Below are 19,908 nucleotides of genomic sequence, written 5' to 3' on the forward strand. Positions count from 1 at the left end.
GAGTGGTACTCGTTGACAGACATATTGAGGGGCAGTAGCCTACTGTGACGCGAATTGAGGGGCAATATCGAATAGCTGAGTTGGATTAATTCCAACCTCCACCGAAAACTGATTTAGCAACCGTAAAATATCTGTGCTCGAATTTACTGATAATACATAAGAATGAAAGCACGCTCAGCTGCTGTAGTTTTCAGTTTGACAGCTTCGTGGCATGTGTGCGTCGATGTGGTCTGAATACGGATGCTGTGATATACGTAAACATTATGCTTAATCCCGCAGACCAAAGCAAACCATAAATGCCGATTTCTAGAAAATGATGGACCGTTCTCAGGAATAGATGTCATGGCATTGAGGGTTTCCGTAATTATAATTTTGCTCTAATGGCTGAATTTATCCTTCATAATATACGAAAACAGATTTCATACTTGTTTTGAAATTAAATATAAATGTTCTTTGAGCTATGGTGTAAGGGAATCAGCGCTGCTAAACCCAAGGTAAACTGAACCCACTGAATTGCTTATGTGGCTCACTGTAATATTTTTATATTGAGAAAGGTTCAGGAAAGTGTTGAAAAATGTGGGAAGGTGATGAAAACGTGAATGATTATTGAACAAACTGTTTGATCGGCTGGGTTGATGATTCAGTGCATTCAACTCATTGAAATCTATCGTTGTTAATTGATGTTTTATTTGTCACAGTTTTCAGACCATGATAGTACATCATTTCTGGCCCTGAAGTCAAGTTTAAAAGGTTTTTATTCTCAACATGCGGCAGATTAGCAGAGTACAGAGTATTCATTATGAGGATTCGTTCTCATTGTATGAGTGAAGACCAGGAAAGTCCAACAAAGAAAGCATATGGAGTATTTTGTTGCATTTGCAGAGACAACATATCAGATATTGCATTCCCAGTATCAAAACCAGCTGCAATCCTCAAAAGAAAGGCACTGGATGAAGATTAGGGCCAGACTGGGATGTTAGGTTTTTGACAAAAAAAAAAAAAAAAAAAGATGCTCCAGGCTATCAGAGACATGCCAGTGTGTGTAATCATTAACCTCTAACACCCCATCAATAACCAGGCAGCTAATAAGCAAGACAACGACTTTCAAAGTGACTCCCCCCCAAAAATAGTACATATAATAAAAAGCACCTTAAACTCTATGTTTAGGCTTTCTTTTTCATTGCCTTAGCTAACCAATCTTCACCAAATCAATAAAATATAACTATAATAATATTTAAAATATTAAACCATAAGAAATTACATGACTAAAAACTATAAAGATTGAAATGTTTAATAAAATCAACGGATTAAAATATTGTTTGGAATTTGTTGGTGTCACGCACCCCCCTCACCCCACCAAAGAACCACTGTGCATTTTCATTGTTCAAACTGATATGGTTGATAGTTTGTCTTTGAATCTTAGCTTTTCAAGATGATTAAGGAAATTATTTTGGAATAAAACCACAATACATCCTCTTCACATCCTCTTTCCTTGGATTCTCCTCATGAGAGTGGGAAGACACAGTATTCATCTATCTTTTCTTAGTCTATGCTTTTTTCCCCCACTTTCTCAGCAATTCAAACATTTGAACAATTTGGAATTTACTGTAAATGTGCATATTTATGTTTCCATTCTTCAACTCCAATTGTTCCAATTCCCCCTCTCTACTTCTTCTCAGCACAGTCCTTTCATAATCTCTTAATATTACCCCCCCTCCCCCTCTATTTCTTGTAGTTGCCGAGCTGAATGGCCATTCGGTCGGTGACACAGCGGAAGGTGGCAGGCTGCACTTCCCAGTATTTGACTGGGTTGGCGAAAAGGCTGATGCCATTGTAGAAGGTCCTTTTCATGCCAAATCCTCGGGGACAGAAATCATCTATTCCCACACGGCTAATGTTGTTAGAATGGAGGTAAACCACCTGATGAGGAAAGAAGAGGGGGAATAGAAGGGTAAGATAATGGTATATGTGTGTATGTTAAATTACTCTGAAGTATGAGTCTTCACATAACATTGAAATTTTAAGGCTGTTTTACTGGCCTCCATCACCTTGAACTACAAATCAATGCATATATATTGTCCATCACATTCTCCTGTCTTTCTGAAAGCTTTTCTAAAATGCCTGATCCATTCCAGGTACAATTACACACTTCTTTTCTCCCTCGTTATTCTCGTTCACCTGCAAGTACTTCATCTCAGGAAGGCCCTTAGGAACTCTGGAGAGAAGGTTGTTTTCCAAATGAAGCTCCCTCAGCTTTGGCACGTATGAAAGACTTCCATTCTCTATCATCCGGATTTTATTGTAGCCCAGACCCAATCTGGCAACCAGGAATGAAAACAAAAATAATAGAAACAGAGAAAAACAGAGAGGAACACAGATTAAGGAACTGAGGAAGGCATTCAGTCAGGCAGAGACACAATAAAAAGGATGCACAATTAAGGAGAGAGTGGTCCATAATAGTCTCTTAAATAAAACTGTTCAGTGAAGAGTGGCTATTCAATTCCAACTGTTACTAACAAAATGCAATTTCTTTAGAGGTTTAGAGCGGTGAGAGAAGTGACATTTAAAAACATCCTTATGTTGTCATCCAAGACATAGCCAGAATCTTTAACAGTAGGTGGCACTATTGCCTTAGGAAATGCTTCAAGGGTGAGCCAGAAGGCTATGCTGGGACTGTCAAACAACTGTTCACATAATCTCACCTGTACAGCTGCTTGTAACGGCTCAGGTCCTCCAGCTCTATGGCCTGGATCTGGTTGTGGTCCAGGTGGAGTTCATGAATGCTTTCAGGCAGATCTACACACAATCGTTCACAACAGCACACAAAAAACCCCCCAAAAAAACAATGTTCATTACATATTTCAAGCCTTCTGCGTTAAAATCAAATAAAGAGGGTTTACAGTATTGTACAAACATTCAAGCATGCAAATTCAATTTTATTTATGAAGAAATATTATATTGGTAATAGATTCACATCTCAGATTGTTAATGTTGTTGATCTATGTTTATTTTTTGGAACAGTTAGTGGATTCTTTTGTTACCTTTGGGCACCCCAGTAAGTTTGGCTTCTGAAATGCGGAGGTAGCTGACTTTCAGTCCTTTAAAAGCCCCAGGCTCAAAACCACTGTTCTGAAGGGGATTCCCCCCCATTTCTAAAACACATAATTTACATGTAATTAGTTGATGACAAAATCTCACCACAAAAGTAACATAGGAGACATTTATCCAAATGTACACATGTACACAGGGTCGTGTCCAGACCCATACACACCTATGCAGTTTAAACTACCCATGCTCTCAAAGGTCCCCTCAGCCACCTTCTTAATGTGGTTATCATGGATTCGAAGCTCCACCAGGGAGGGAGGGAGGTTTTTGGGGACAGTTGTCAGAAGGTTCCGTGAGAAATAGAGTTTTTGCAGGTGCCGCAGGGGCGCAAATGTCCGCGGGTGAACCTTAGAGATCTGATTATTAACCAGCACCAGCGCCTATAGAGTAAGACGTGTAAATAAACAATAATGAAGAGGAGTCATGTTACAAAGACAGGGAGACAGAGAGAGAGGGAAACAGAGACAGACAGTGTCAGGGGAAGAGAAAACAGATGGATATAACCGTAAGAGGGGGTATAAAAAAGGTTTCTATTTAGCTGTCACTTTTATGTAGAGCAGCTTACAATTATTAATTTCTATATCAAAAGTTACACACGTCTAAAGTGCCCTCGGTTAAGTGCCTTGATCAGGATGATTGTACTTATAACCCTAGTTTACTACATCATTTCCCTCATCACCACGCTGTAACTGGCACACACAGTACTGAGCTACTTCTACCAGAGGCCAATTCAAATTCCGTGCCTAGATTGTAACTGTCCATAAACACAAGCCATAGGAACATATTTAAAGGGTATAAGAAATATCATCGTGAATAATTTGTGCCTAAAATGTGTCTCTCACACACTAAGCATGAGTTACAAGACACATTTATTTATGTGTGATGTTCATATTTCTCTCTCTGGCCATGATAAATGTTGTGTTTGGTCAGAGCTCCAAATAAATGGTAGGAATAAATGCTTCGCTTTGAAACCCTGAGGGAGTTCAAATATTCTGTTTGGCACATGCCCTGTTTTCAGAACAACAGGGGCATTCTACTGTTTGAGTATTTGATATGTTTTAACATCCTGTCGGATAATTTTATTATCCGTCTTCTCACTTACCTTTCCTTCCATTTACAAAAAGCAGCATTTTGTTCACTTTCTTTATTACTCTTTCCTTTGCTGTTTTTCACCCTTAATACAGCCTTAATTTGCTTCTCCAGCAATCTGTCTTTTCTAACAGCATTGGTCTCTTACATAAAGGTTTGTGAGGCCTTTGAAGTCATTCTCCCTCAGCTCGCTGATGCGGTTGTTCTGAAGGTCCAGGAGTTTGGTGTCGGTCGGGATGTTTGCAGGCACCTCTGCCAGTCCTGAGCAAAAACCCAATATCACAATTTGAAAAATGTGTACACACAGAAAAATATGTCAATCACCAGCAAAACAAATGCAGCGTCATGCTTCCTCTGGTACACAGACTGACAAACACATGCCCCATTCACATGCATGCCCCTGAACACACACACACACACACACAACCACACACACACACACACACGCATGCACACGCACACACACACACCATATGCTCACCAGCTGGTTTCAATTTGCTGAGCCCCTTAAGCCAGGACATTTTCAGAGTCAGCAGAATAACATAAAATGAATACAAATGATACAGAATACTTTGTCCTCACACTGACAGCCCCCGGACCTTATTCAGGACCTGCGATATCATGACCACACCAAAATCGATGACCACACCATTTTAGTTATGTAACAACCACATCACAATCACCCAAATCAGTCTCTCTTCTTGTGGTTTCTGTTTATGTCAGAGACCACAGCGATGATTCATGAAAGTCTGAGATCTCAGTGTTTTAAGTAAGACGTGGACTTTACTGGTGTTGACATCCAACAATCTCTAGTGACTCACCAGTCAGACAAAACCGGTTCTGTATGTTTGGCCAAGAATAGGTCAAGTGAAAAGGGAAGGATTCAGCACAGCAAACCAAGGCAATGGGAGTGAGTATGAATTCTAAAAATTTAGTAAATAAATAGTCCATGTACAAAATAAAAGATATGGATCTTCACCTTATTCCAAATAACATTTTGTTGATGTCAGTCAAGCATGCCTTGAAATGGGCAGAATGTTTGAATTGTTTGATTTATTGATATAACAGGAATTCTGAAAGCAGAAAATAATTATTTTTTGGCTCCAATCAAAATGTATAATTGCATTCCTATAGAACTTTATCCTCTCAGTGAAGTAACATCAGATGCTGGAGAATGACATTCAGACAGTACGTTAATCTAATTTAAAGTGTGGTTGGTACACTACACCCACCTGTCACTTAAACCAACAACCATCTAGTCCCCAATCCACTCTTCTAACCACTATGCAACACTTAACTACACCCCAAAACCAAGGACTCTGACCGCAACCCCACACCCCAAAATATGAACATGGTGCAAAATAATACACACATAACAATTCAAACTCCACATGGTGTCCCACATCTGTTCCAAATAAGCGCCAACATATTTTCAATTACACCCATCAGAATGGAGTTAGAGTATAGTGGAAAATGAGAGAAAAGAAATGATAGTGATGAAATATCCAGAACCACTAGTACAAAAGGTTGCCATGTATTTGCAAAAGTGTTATAAATGTACACCCAGACACAAGCACTAACCACATACTCCCTTCCATAAACACACATGGATATACACACATTGCAAGAGAGCAAATATGAGTCTGAATTGGATGAAGTTTTGAGACAATAATCTCTCATTTCCTGAGTTTTTGGTTGGATTTGTTAAGGTGTGTGTGTGTGTGTGTGTGTGTCTCAGTACACTGTATGGTATTAGTGTTTTGAGAGCATGTGTGTAATTATAGACTGAAAGCTGAAGGGTTTTAAAAATAATTACTCTGACTTGCTCAAAAAATTCCCATAACAGTGAGGGTGAATACAGGGTTACATTAACACACCCCTTTTACTCAGAATAACACTCATTTGTAAATCTACTTTTGTTAGTTTCACTCTGTGGATGGCAGTGAAACCTTTTAAACAAAACAGCCTATGATCAGCTTCATAGTTCATATTACATTTGATGTCTTCTCTTATCTTTGCAGACAGTTTAGAGGTGACAAACCATATTAATTGCCCTCAATTTTCTCTGCTATCCATAAACATTCCACTGTTCTTCAGATTGGTCTTCAAAGGCTTTTTGTCCGCATTGAGCCCCCTCACCCCCACCATTCCCTTTCTTTCTGTTCCTGTAAGACATCCTGTGCCTGTCCCAAGAACAACACCAAGCTGCTCCGTAAAGCTCCCGAGGAAATTACACAGAGGCATTTCATCAGTTGCCATCAAAGTCTCCGTTCTCCCTGAGCACTCTGGGTAAATCCCTGTGGAACGCTTCTTTTCTCTCTCTCTCAGATAACACAGGACTGTATCCCAGAAAGCACCACTCCAGATTTCACATGTTACCATTCTCAGACTTTTCTTCTTCTCTCGCTCGCCCGTTTACTCACCCACTCACACACTTGCTCGTTAACCCAAAATAAAGTCATTTGTTTATTTTCCCCACACATACCAAACTTCTAGATAAACATACACACTTCAGAGAAACACAAACTTCCCTCATCATTTCACTTGTCAACAAACAGACATGTCTCTCTCTCTCTCTCGCTCTCTCTCTCTCTGTTATTTCTTTTAACCTCTTGCTGGCACTCACCCAGGTCAGAGCACTGCACTACATGCAGCTGGCAATGGCATCCAAAGGGGCAGATGGATACCTCAGGGGGTGGCATCTCCTCCACAGCTGAGCCCTCCTCTTCATCCCTCATCATCGTTGTCATCAGACCTCCCCCATCGCCATCGATATTGAAGTCCCAGAAGCCTCTCTGCTCAAAGGGCAGAGTCAATGAGGGGCCAGTCAGGCTGGACAAACTCAGAAGTAGCAGGAGAAAGCAGTGGGACAACATCACTGGGCAGCAGAGAGAACCTGGCTCTCACACATACACACAATTGTCTGTAGAGAGAAAGAGAGAGAGGGGTGGGGGCGGGGGGGGAGTTATTTTATAAATGGGAACATTTCTACCACATTTCCTTTCATATATCTCTCACAATACAGTCCAATAATGACCCAGTAGTTTGTTTTAGAGTCTGCTCACTCTCCTTCTCCACCCTCAGACACTTTGCCAGTTAGGGACAGGGTGTTGGTAGTTGTGTTGGTGGTGGTGTTTTTAATGAAAGGGCGTTGTAACATTGCCATTCCCCAGCCACCTATAAATGCATCATGTCTGTCTCCCTTCCCTGTGCAGCACCAGATTTTCACAGACTCTGGCTTTTTTTTTTGGTATTTCCCTCAGAGAACTGAACCGGCACTGTCTTAGGTGGTCCCACGTTCAGCCAAACTTTTTTCTAACTGGTACATTTGCTAAGTGGGAGGGCAGCAGAGGAAAGTGTGTCAGAGCTTCTTCATGTCAAAGCATCTTTATGTTCACCAATGAATAAAAGAAAGAAAGGGGGAAAAAACATACAGGATCATGTCCTTCTGCATTACTGTACTGTGGCTTTCATAAACAACACAAAAAGTAATGTTTAGCACACTGTGCCAGTGGTTTAGATAAAGGGAAATGAGCAGAATAAAATAGGCTTAGTAACACTGGAATGTGGGACCAACAGAAAGCAGTCAGTGAGATTTAGCAGTTGGAAGAGCAAGCCATTTTCAGTCTGGCCCCATGTCAGTAACATCATTATGTGGGTTGAGCAGTCACTTCAACACAAGCACTTGAGCCCATGAAGAAATTACTAAGTACTTCAGTGGTTGCTATGCACTGCTTTAAATATCTCATGCAGACAATCTACAACTATGCACACCTGTGTGAGAGTGTGTGTGTGTGGGGCAGACATTGTGCCATGGTGGAAAAAGTCAAACAGGGTTCTGTGAAACACATGGACCTTTCTTCAGACAGGAAGAGGGAAGGTGACTTTTTTTCTCTCTCTTTCTCTCTCTCATTCTGGCTGGGTGGAGAGGGAGTTCATGAGGTCATGCCTGAATACACTCCAGCTGACGCAAGTGAGGTCATTGGTTGGGTTGAAGACCAACTCTGTTGGTAGACCTGGTCTCTAAGAGAACCCTTGACCCTGATAGCTATCCTTAACTGAGGCTAAACTTGTCTCTCGCTTCAACTGACTGCAACCCTTCACACTAACCTGATATGGGTCCTTACTTAATTTTGAATTCACACCTGTTTCTGACCCTGATTTAATGTTGACCTTCAGCCTGAACTTAAGCCTAAACCTGACCTGTAACTCTATGTCTCCCATCCACATGTTTAGCACCAGACCGAGGTCAGATAAGTATTTCAGGTATTTGAAAGACTGGGCTCTGTCTGAATTCTCTTCAGTGATCCCCTCCCATCCTTGCCTTCTTACGTGATGTTTATTTGGTACTAGCACACTCATTCCCGGTCTAGACTTTAGTAGAGAAGGGCACAAAGTAGGACACAGTGTTAAATGCTTATTTGACCAAGCTCTCCTCAGTACACCAAGAAGAAAACAAAGACCAAGAGTAAATATGAGTTCCAAACAAATAACTGGTTGTCATTCAGTATACCATAAAATATTCTGACATGAGCACACGTGAGGATTCGGTGTATTTCCTATGTCTCTCTCCACATTGTAACCATAATAATCTCAAAGGACAAGTGCCTCAACCAGGGCAACCAGATGTTACTGGATCCCAGTCTTTTCCTCTCAGAGGAACTTTGCCGACATTTGTCTGGGAAAGAGCCATTTGGCTCCGAAATTCCATGCTCCTCTGGTCTAATTTTTTTAATCAAAGATTTAATGACTCTTCTTAATCAAATATGATCAAGGATATCGAGCAGCTGCAGTTTAATTATCATCGTTGATATATGACATACAGTTTATTACTTTTATCCTGTCCAAAGCGTGTCTTAGCATGTTGAGCATTGTAAAAAAAAAAAAAATCAATAAAATATGGCTTGAAGCAACATCTCCAGACATGATACTCCAACAAAATACTGTGCATCATTAATGGAGCTGTCTCTATAATTTACCAAAAATTATTAAAAAATTATGTCTTTCAGTCTAGGTCTTGGAATACAAGAAGCTATTCTGGGACAGCAGAGAACATAGACAGGGCAAAAATAGACCATCTGTCAGTTTGTTTTTGCCTCCCAACACAATTCAGACAATTCGGCACTTAAGAGATCCTACACAGAAGACGTTAATGTAAACGCCCTCTTGTCCCTGACATGACTGTTCAAATATGCTTCATGTCTCATATCTCCCAAGGCTGATGAGGCTCTAGATGTTTGAACTGTTACCCTTGGCTACTTCTAAATCATCTTCATTTCACTTTCTCCATGCCTCTGACACTTAGATGTTTGCCCGAGCACGGGGCCGTCTAGAGAGGTCCTTCCTCCTCCCTGGACTAGCAACAGTTTGTACCAATGTTTGTGTAAAAACACATTAATATGAACCATACAGCACTCACAAAACTATGATTATACATAGAATATTATGCACAACGGCAGTTTCTTTCATGCAAAAACATTTCCTTATTGGGTAACCATGACAATTTTGAGGATTACTAGGTGTGGAATACCGCTGTGTATGGTAAATGCACATCTCTCAAGCATGCTCTTCTTTCAATGAGTGTCCATCATTTGTTTAAACAACAAACAGACACACATTTTTTTTCATGATGTTGACCAGAAAAAAAGGCAAACCCATCTCTATGCAGCCTGTTCTCTTTTGTAAAAATAGCTACTAAATTATACCATACTTACCCCCTAAAAAAAAGCCCGCTTTGGCCTGGCCAGAGGAATGCAGGGAAAGGGCCGGGGCACAATTACCCAGAATTCTCTGCATCCTGCAAGCCATGCAAAAATATAAATATAAAAAAACTATATGTTATTTATGAACACAAGCACTATAATATGCAATAAGTATACGTGTCGTTTTTAAGGTTACAATACTGCTGCACACAGCAAACTTTTAAAGGACAGCCTCTAATCAACGACTGTTCAACAATACACAGAAAGCCATTATTTCGCTTTTTATGTTTGGTTTTGGACTACTCTCCTCCTGTTTTCATCCTGTGGCCAATCAGACAGGCAAACTGAGCAGAGGTAAAGTGCACAGAGATGGATGCTTTTGGGAAGAATCTTGTTTGAACTGAGATTAATAACAGAAACATTTGGCTTTAAAATGAGAGAAAACACAAAAACCACAGCGCAGCTGATTGTGCTAAGCAGAGAAAGAGCCAGGGGGAAAAAAAAAAAAAAAAGATGGAGGGAGATGTCTGCGCATCACAATCAGAGCCAAATATGTCAACCAGTCACCAATCTGACGAGTTCAGTAACCACTTATCAGGGGCCCTTTGCACTAAATTGTTGAAGCACTAAAAACATGCTCTTCTTTCAAACAAAGTTAACTGCAATCCCACAGAACAGCAGCTTCTCCTGGTAATTAGGCAGCCCACATTCCCCCTTCTATAGGGCACTGAGACTGCTATTTCTATCACACAATCTGTCTGCTTCCACCGTGTTTATCTTTGAGGGGCAGTGGTGTGTGCAAACGAGAGAAAGGGAGGATGTGAAGAACTAGACATGGAAGGAATGAGAAAGAGTGAGGCTGGAGAGTGAGGAGTTGGCAGTGAGGGGTGAGAGAGATTGTGGGGAAAGGGGAAAAGTGTCGCACTGACATTGTATCAAAGCTCTGTCATTTATCTAAAGCAAAGAAACTTTAGCTGAACTTGATTTACCGCTTTGTCTGTGAAGAAATGAAAGAAAAAATAGGTAATGATATAATTTCATGAGGAAAAAAAAAACCCCAACCAGATCTACTTCTTTAAAAAGAAACTCCTTTGGACACATATAATCCTTTTCTAAGAATGCTGGCTGGGTTGTAGTACAGTCACTTGTTGGAGGGAATCTAGACACTTGAACATGTTCCTCATGATTATAATGATAAAAGAAATCAGAACTACGGAACATCAGCCAACGGGAATTTCCCCTCATGTTTGGAGGAGTGTGTTTCTGCCTGTCTTTTTTTTATGGGGAAACATTCATTTTGTTTTTAAACTTCAAAAACCAACTGATCACCATTGGCTGAGGCACTGAACATCTGACTGAGACACTGAGAGGAAAGATGAGCTGTTATCTGCAGATTTACTAACGAAATTTGATGATCAAATCGTAACAATTCTGCACAGAAACACTCTTCTATGTGACACAAAAAAAGGAGCTAGGGCCAGTTGTATTAGGAAACTTGAATTATGAACTGAATTGACCATATGAGTTTTAAAAGAAAATCAGTCAAAGAAGAATATTTTCAATGAAGAATATTTTTGGATGCAACTTCACTGGAAGTTGTGAATTTACTATGCTTTTACTGAGCAAGCAATGAACTGGCATGACCTCTGTGGACTTGCCCTTACAAGAGTGAATACTGCTTTTTGTATGAGGGAGGAAATTATCTCACATACTCTGTGTCCAGCTTGCACTTTTCTGTCCAATAGTTTTGATCTTTTAGACTAGGTGTCAAGTGAGAAATAAAAAGCATTTCAGAATCAACACAGCCTGCAGGATATTCTGTTGACAAGGCTAGCATCTGGTTTTCCTCTAAACATGACTCGAGTATTCTAATGCCATTATTTTACTGTGTGACCATAGTGTTTAAAATTATTAAGATATATAGTGCTTGATTTCTCTTAAGGCTATGCCGAGTGATTCTCTCTTCCCTGACTAACCATTGGGCGGTTCCAGGATCCATGCGCATGGCTGGGATTAACTGTAGGCTCCGCTGTAATTTGGTGACTACTGTCTCTAAAAAAAGGCACTGTCTGGCACTGTGTCTACCACCACTTTGCTTGGATGTGGCTACAGGCATAAAAACTGAATGCAGGGCTAATCAACCTAAAGCGGAACTGAAAGCAGGCCTAGCAAAATGAATCCAGAAGCATTTTTGATGAACTTGAAATATATTTACAATATTTTGTGATATACTAAATGTGTTAGAATATGTGGGAGATCACTGATGTGCACTACCACACACATTTCGTTCCAGAGCTGAATGGCAGCACAATGGTAGTATATAAATAAGCAAGCAAGAAGACAAGCAAGAACACTTATAAGACCAAAGTCTAAGTCCTGAAATTCTCATGTACACCAGTGAGACCAATTAATGACAGTTAAGTCCACCCTGACCCCTTTTTCTTTTTTTCTGTTTTGTTCAAATTAATTTTGTTCAAATTAAAGTCAAAGGTCTTGGTTAAATGGCTCAGCCCACGTCTTCTCCATCCACATTTTCACCATACAAGCATTATTATGAAATGATTTCAGATTTTGGTGCTGTACCACACCTTATGATCATATGCAATGCTGAAAATGTCACAGAGCGGATTTACACAAACCACAGTCTGGGGCTCCTCATTTCAGCCCCGTGAGAAACCGCAACCTCCCAAACAGCTCACTTACTTCACATTTATAATTCCCCCTATTCATCATTTCATTATGCTCTCTGTCATTATTTGTCCTCTATCTGTTCACAGCACAAAGTGCTGAAGCCTAGACCCATGCGAGTGAAGAAATCACTGAGATGGGTCTGTGCTGTCCTCCACAGAAAGGACATAAGACTATTCAGTATTAAGCCTAAAGAGGGCCCAACTTGCATGACTAGAGTGAAAAGCAAGGACAGCGAGGCAATCATAAAAGTATTATTCGAGGCTTGGGGAGTATGGAATAGCCGTTAGTCATGTCGATACTTAGTGATGTCGATCTCATTTCTCACTGGAATCGCTATTGTAGACCCAGTCTCTTCTTCCAAAAATTGAGAGGGTGCTTAAAATGAACATACCAGTTGTGACATTAGGACCTTCCCTTTATGCCAAGTTCTTTCACCAGAACACGGGTAGGAAAATAAATACCTTTGTATTATACTGGCAAAAGTGTAAAATTTAAGACAGTCACAGACATTAGATCATTCATAGAAAAATATCCACTCTTGATAGACTTTTGAAATTGAACCAAGAAGAATTTTAACACAAAGAAAGCGGAGACTTTATATCAGAGCATGAGAAACTAATAGGTTTAGTTTATCTCTGTTGCTAACTTACAGCAATAAAAATCAAAACTAAAACCAATTAAAAACAATTATGACTAATTGGAAGACACTGAACATGAACTGCCATTATGCCATTGTCCTGGGTTATTTAGTTCAATTGTGACAATCACTGTGAGGACTATAAAGTCCTATGGGATTCTTCGGCAAGCACATTACAATCATTTGCCAAATGGAAATTAGAGTTAATTATCATTATCAGTCAATTAGAGGTGCTCTCAATATACCAGACTAACTAGCTGCTGAAATGCAGATAATGGCTGTTTTTAGACCCCAGATACTCTAAACTGCTTCAGATATCGTTTCAAAAACGAATGGTGTGTTTGAACTTTAAATGTAAAAAACAAACAAACAAGAACAAAAAAAGGTAAATTAACACGAGGAAACTCTCGCAGGCACCTGTAAGGTTTCTGAACAGGCTGAGTAAATGAGGCTCTTCAATGGTGACGATCTCATACAACTCCAGATTCAGAGACTAAATGTCCAAATTACAATAAATTCCCAGTGGCATTACTACGCCATTTTTCAAAACACCTCTGTTACACCATCTTGACTCTGTCCTATAGACAAACGGAACAAAACCCACTTGAAAATCATAGCGACATCTAGAGATCATTATAACTCACGTTTAGTCATACCTACTCGAATCCACCTATCATATCAGCTGGCCACAGCATCAGACACGGTGTTAAAGGATTACAGTTTTTATTATCTGCAAGGAAGATGGCGACTGGGAAAAACTCGAATTGCTCGAGAGATCCAGACATGCATTCCAACAAGTATATATTTGTAAGTCACCGAGTAGCATTTTATGTGTTTGAAACTCAATGAGAAACTCAAAAAAGTCAGAAAGTATTAAGTAAGATTATCCCCAGAGCAGCTGACTAACTATTGATAACCCATTAAGAAATCACGGCTTCGGTCCGAGTCGTTTGGAGTATCTCCCAGAATAAAGTATTACTGGAGTAAATCCAGAGCCTCCGTTCAAAATAAAAATGGCATGGCCAGAATGTTTAAAGTTACAGGAATGAATGCTCATATATGCAAACAAACCTACCTTTATATAAAAAAAATCCCAATTTTGACCGATCGTGTTTTATTGTATGTTTCTCCTTAAAATCTGGACTGTAAAATTAAGTCGCGATGATCTTAAAATGAGTGTTTTTTCATTCCCAAACGCTAATTCCACAGTTTACCACTTGGTCATCCAGCCAGTGCCTGTCAGCGATGAGGAGCACTGAACTTGCTCCACAAACTAAGGAAATAAGAGAGGAGCAGGGGGTGTAATGCCCAAACTTAAACCATCCTCTTCAACTCAAGATGCGCAGCGCGCAAGATCGACTGAATATAACGTTACATGAATAATAGGCAACGATGTCAACTGTGTAACGTTTTTTTCTGGTACGTCGCGATATCGTAATCAGTATTTCCAATTCTAAATATATTGTTAATATACATGTTTGGTAATATTGGTTAGCGGCACAAGTTTGCACTCTTTTATAAAGTTCTATTGAGCGAAAAAAGATTAAAGGATGCCCCTGACAAAGGGCAGATAAGTGACGACAGGTGAGTCTCAGGTAAATTGATGTGGCATATTTTGATGTTGCAAAAGCATGCACTACCTAAAGGCAGTGGTCAAATTCCACAAACGCACTCAACACTAGGAGGATTAGGGAGATGTGTATGGAGTACTTAACTGTCGTCATGCATTAAAAAAGGAGATAAGGCACCCTGTCAGATGTTTCCTGATCACTTTACAATTCTGTGGTCCTGCCACTTCACAGCAGATCTCAAGATGATATATGCATGTATGTGTATGTGTTTGTGTGTGTGTGTGTGTGTGTGTGTGTGTTTGTGTGTGTGTATATATATGTGTGTGTGTGTGTGTGTGTGTGTGTGTGTGTGTGCAATTATTCAGCTAGGACTTACCAACAGTGTTAGTTTCAGTTTAATGTCACTGAATGGTTGTATCATTATAAAATTTTATTATACTATTGCAAAAATGGATAACATGACTGCCCCCCCCCTCCCACCCACCCAGATGGCAGCTGTCAGAGTTAACCCATGTGCCCTATATGTAACCATGGCTAAATTAACAATATTTTCTCCCTGGCACTTCTATGGTGTGTTATCCCCTCAAAATATAGCGTCATTTAGGCAGGAGAAACACACGCTGATGCTTGTGTTTAATGTCTTGTTTAAGGTTTCAGAGTTGCTCATAGTTGTGGCTTCATAAGTATGGTCATATCTTGACTGAGGATGTGAGGGTAACAAAGACAACTTCACTCAAGGAGAATGAACATTCTGCTAGAAGTGCTACTGCCATTCTTGCCAAGGGATTATCCACGTCAGTCTTTGGCATAAAATGGACTTCTTCATGCCTGTGACTGGCAAGCTGTTACAAGAAAAATATAGCTTTAAGGATAATCTACCCTTTAATGCTCATTTGCATGCTCACTCACTCACTCATTTACTTGCTCACTCACTCATTCATTGAGTCACTCACTGATGTTCATTCACTCACTGCCCCTTGTGTCAAAGTGTCTTGTATTAGAAATGCATTTGTGTTCATGAAGAATTATTGTTAATTTCTTATCCAATGAATTTACAATTATAAATAAGGAAATATATATGTATGAAAATGATCTTTCATACTCAGTATAACATGAAGTATTGTAAGACTCACCACACTCATACATTTTTACAGTCTGTTTCTCATTTCCCACTGGCAGAGTTCACTGTTCTATTCCACTTTAATTTAGTTCACATTACAACCAACATCTAATTACCAAATACAGACTGACACCCTATGAGTAAGAATGTTTGCTGAGAGGAAAAACACACACATACACACACACACGTACACACACACACACACACACACACACACGTTGATCAGAGCCAATGTTAAAAAGTTTGTAGCATTTTCTAGTTGTCAATAAATAAGAGAAGAAAATAGTTGAAATTTTTCAACAGTGTTTTTAGGATCGAGTTTGATATTAGGGAAACATTTTTGGCTGTTTGCAGTGACCTAACCAGGGTAAAGAAGATTGATGAAATGTGTGGTTTGCAGAGCAGGCTATATGAGCGTTTCTAATGTGACTTTCTGAGTGCACTCAGTGAAGAGAAGAAGTCATCTGCCAATGCACCATACATATAGTGTGGTCCTCCTGTAACTGTTCAGTATTCATGCTTCCCATTAGAAAAATTCAGCTTGGGTGGCAACAGCAGCTGGATTTTGACACAATGGGGCTCTTACCAGCATGAAAAAAAATTGTCTTTAAAGTTTTTTTTGTAAAAACACAGCAGATAGGATCTGACTGAAAACGTGTTTGAGATTGCAAGGGAGATAACCTTAGAAAGGTGATCTTAGGAGATTAGTGAAATGAACTAGGTAGTTTTTTGGGGGGGTTTTCTTGTCTTTGGCTGTAATTTGCATGCTAGTTGAAATTGACCATTTCCCTCTAACCCAGTTTTCTTTTTCTTCCCTCTTTTTTCTTACATTGCACTTCTCAGCCGGGTAACGCGAAACTGAGACCTCAAGTTAAAACAGTTGTTTTGTTGTATGCTGTGGAGTGTTGGTTTAAGCATTTACATATATGCAGAGCCTGAAAGTGAATTATTTACGCCGCTTTTCTTTCTTTCTCGGTCTTTTCAACATTCCAGATCCGACCAACTGGCTTCTCTCATTCCATATCTCCCCTTCCCTTTGTGTAATTGTGTGGAATTCTCTCCGCTGTGTGCTGTTCTGTACTGTGTGTGCATTGGCCACTGGTGGGTTTTATCGAGTGACCCTGCCCTCTTGCTCCTCCAATAACAAACACAGGAAGCTGTTGTCGCCGGGTGAAGGCTGAAAGCAGGGTAGAGAAATAAAATGAGGCCTGCTCCTTAGAAGTCTGTTTAAAGCTAAAGTATGAGTGACACTGTTTTTTTGTTTTTTTTAATTCATTTCATCTGGAGACACAGTATTTGTTTTGGTTTGTTTGAGTTACCCCGATTGTATCTGAAGTCATATACGAATGATACCTATCTATTAACACATCTGAATTCTGTCTGCCATTTCTTCGCCGGTTGTATAGTGTGTATGGGTATGTTTGTTTCCATGTATGTACGTACAGAGGGTGTATGTGAGTGAGAAGAGTATATAATGTGTGTGTGTGTGTGTGTGTGTGTGTGTTGGTGTGTATGTAAACTCTCCATGACAGCCTTTGCCACATGTGGAAGCAGCCTCAGGTGGAGAATGGGTAGAAGAGATTGTCTTTAAGGTTAAAAAGGATGTGAAGGATGAGAGAGTCTTCTCTGGAGTAAAGTGAAATATAACAGACATTAAAATTCTTCCAAGAATTAGACATTTATTGTGTGATATCAGTAGCGTTCTCTTGAACTGAATTGTTTTATAATTGGTAAGTCAAATTGAGCAATAACAGATTTGCATCTTCATGATCAAAAAATACAATTTTTAATGTATTGTAAAAATGAAAGACAGAAAGGTATTTTTTCAGATGTGCATCAAACATCAAATGCAAGAGACACAAAAATGGCTGACAAAGATGAGAGGTTTCTTTTGACAACACTAGACAACACTTTTCCTGCTTTCCAAAACTATGCAATTAAGTGGAATCAAGTTTGCACTGCGTACAGAGGAGACAAGTGGAGAGGCGGAGAGAGCTTCTTCGAGAGGTAACGTGTGATTACATGTTCCACAGGGAGAGAGTGCAGTGTGGGTTTGTTGAACACTCTTTAACAACATTGTAGACTGCAGCTGTGAACTGGAGCTGTACATATTGTGTGTTGTGTCTAGGCAAACTGTTGGTGAAGTTTTGTGCACAATTTTTTCAGGTAGCACATTTATAATTAACAATGCTATCTGTTAATGTTAATCATGTTATACATAACAGTGATCCAGCTGTGCACGCTATGCACTGTCAGTAGCATGTGTTATAAGAGGCACGTACAATTCTGTGTAGAACCTTGCAGCGCTTTGTGCTCTGCTTGTAGGAGGCTGAATCCAAGACACACACTGGAGCATGTCCAGTGTTCAAGCAGAGACGCCCCGGAGTAAGCCAATGCTGCTCTATGCGTTACACGCAAATCCTGTCACAGCCAGAGCACTGAGGGTGAATTCCAGTGAAACAGAATCTTGGCAAAAAGATGATCAACTTTGGCATTTGTTAAGCAAAATAGGTAAAACGAACACGTGAAACAAAGAGAGGATGATGCAGAACCGGATTATTAAGAGAAATCAAACCAGATGTTGATCAAAATATTAGATGTAATATTATTCTTAATAAAAGACTGTTTTGTTGGTTTATGAGTGGAGTGGTCCAGTGTTTTCAGAAGAGGTTTACTAATTAAAGCAGTATGTGGGAGGAGAACCATTATGGGTAGAATGAGGCAAAGGCCTAAATCAATGAATCATGAGTCTATGGAAGAGACATGAGGGATTAGAGGAATCTCGCAGCAGTTTAGAGGTTACATTGGTTGTGTTTGCATTTAGTGTTTGTCAAGAGCAGGACAGACAAAATCGAAAAGTAAAGTAAGAAAAGTAAGAAAAGTAAAAAATTGAGACAGGAAAAGAGAGATTTGAGAAGTCGAGAAGTGGGTGTGGGAGAGAGAGAGAGAGAAAGAGAGAGAGAGAGTCAACAGGGTACCCATTCAAGCTTTAACAGGAAAAGACAAACTGGATGGTTTCCATTGCTGTGTCATCAATAGTGTTATAACCCCCAAGACATCTAATGTATATTACACTGACTGCGTGTCTCTTAAAAAGAACACAGATTAAGGAGTATGTAAAAAATAAAAATTGCTTTCTCAGATAAATGATGGAGTGCTCTTACTGTAATGCAATTAAAGAAGCGGACACTTTCTATTGAAATTTGACCAAAAGGTAATAAATAGAACATCTAGAACAGTAGAATAAATTTTGTAAACAAATCTGGCAGGACACCAGGATCTTTGTGGCTGAGGCAAACTGGGGAAGAGTGGAGAGAGGTCCCCAGCTTGGAGCTCCGTGTCTGGCCCCAGTCTTTGCCAGAGTATTTATTTTCCTGTCTTTTTTCTCAGCGGCTCAGGGAATGGAGGGATTGTAAGAACACAGGCATTGTATTCTGTAAACGGGGCAGTCACTATGTTAAAAAAAAAAACTCCTTCTGAGTGAACACAAATAATCCTACTCAAGACACACACACACACACACACACACACGCGCTTTCTTGCTATTATCTCTGATGCACTGAGACTGAGGCCTCTCATCCAGGAGAAGTCATGAGCCCTTAAGACTGCACTGTGGTCATGGGAAGAGCTCTCCCTGGTGTAGAAATAGGGGCTTTCTACCTCTGTTTGGAATTGCTTTTGAATTGTGTACTGTTTCTTTCCTTACCTCTATAGTAATTTGTATATTCAAAGATGGCACTGACGTCCACAGTCCAACAAAGGTCAGTGTTGTCTGATTTTTTTAAATATTATTAAAAGTTAAATTTTCTTATCAATACCAGTTGTTCATTCCCTGGTTCACATCTAGAAACCAAAAACATAGTATACCCCCTCTCCGAGAATGCTAGAGGCTAGTGTTGATTAAAGCATAACTGATCATGCATACCAAGAGTTTAACAGTAGGACTGAAAACAACACTCCGTGCTGGATGGGAATGTAGAACATTTCTACTTG

General features: G+C 39.8%; 1 protein-coding gene across 1 annotated transcript; it reads right to left on the minus strand.

The window, feature by feature from the left end:
- Positions 1-737: 737 nt before the first annotated feature.
- bgnb (biglycan b) lies at positions 738-14,479 on the minus strand. Its single transcript, XM_030768181.1, has 8 exons — positions 14,300-14,479; positions 6,821-7,117; positions 4,343-4,455; positions 3,272-3,485; positions 3,042-3,152; positions 2,703-2,796; positions 2,179-2,317; positions 738-1,920 (listed from the first exon to the last, which is right to left on the minus strand). The coding sequence occupies exons 2-8, from the start codon at positions 7,068-7,070 to the stop codon at positions 1,723-1,725; spliced, it is 1,119 nt and encodes a 372-aa protein (XP_030624041.1). The 5' UTR covers positions 7,071-7,117; positions 14,300-14,479; the 3' UTR covers positions 738-1,722.
- Between the last annotated feature and the right edge of the window lie 5,429 nt (positions 14,480-19,908).

The sequence above is a fragment of the Chanos chanos genome, chromosome 3 (assembly GCF_902362185.1).
Source record: "Chanos chanos chromosome 3, fChaCha1.1, whole genome shotgun sequence".
Taxonomy (NCBI): Eukaryota; Metazoa; Chordata; class Actinopteri; order Gonorynchiformes; family Chanidae; genus Chanos; species Chanos chanos.

Coding starts and splice junctions, on each gene's coding strand:
- bgnb (XM_030768181.1), bottom strand. CDS start 7,070: ATGTTGTCCCACTGCTTTCTCCTGCTACTTCTGAGTTTGTCCAGCCTG. Junction 4,456..6,820: donor AGTGCAGTGCTCTGACCTGG/GTGAGTGCCAGC, acceptor GTTTTTGCTCAG/GACTGGCAGAGGTGCCTGCA. Junction 2,318..2,702: donor CGTTACAAGCAGCTGTACAG/GTGAGATTATGT, acceptor CCTGGTTGCCAG/ATTGGGTCTGGGCTACAATA.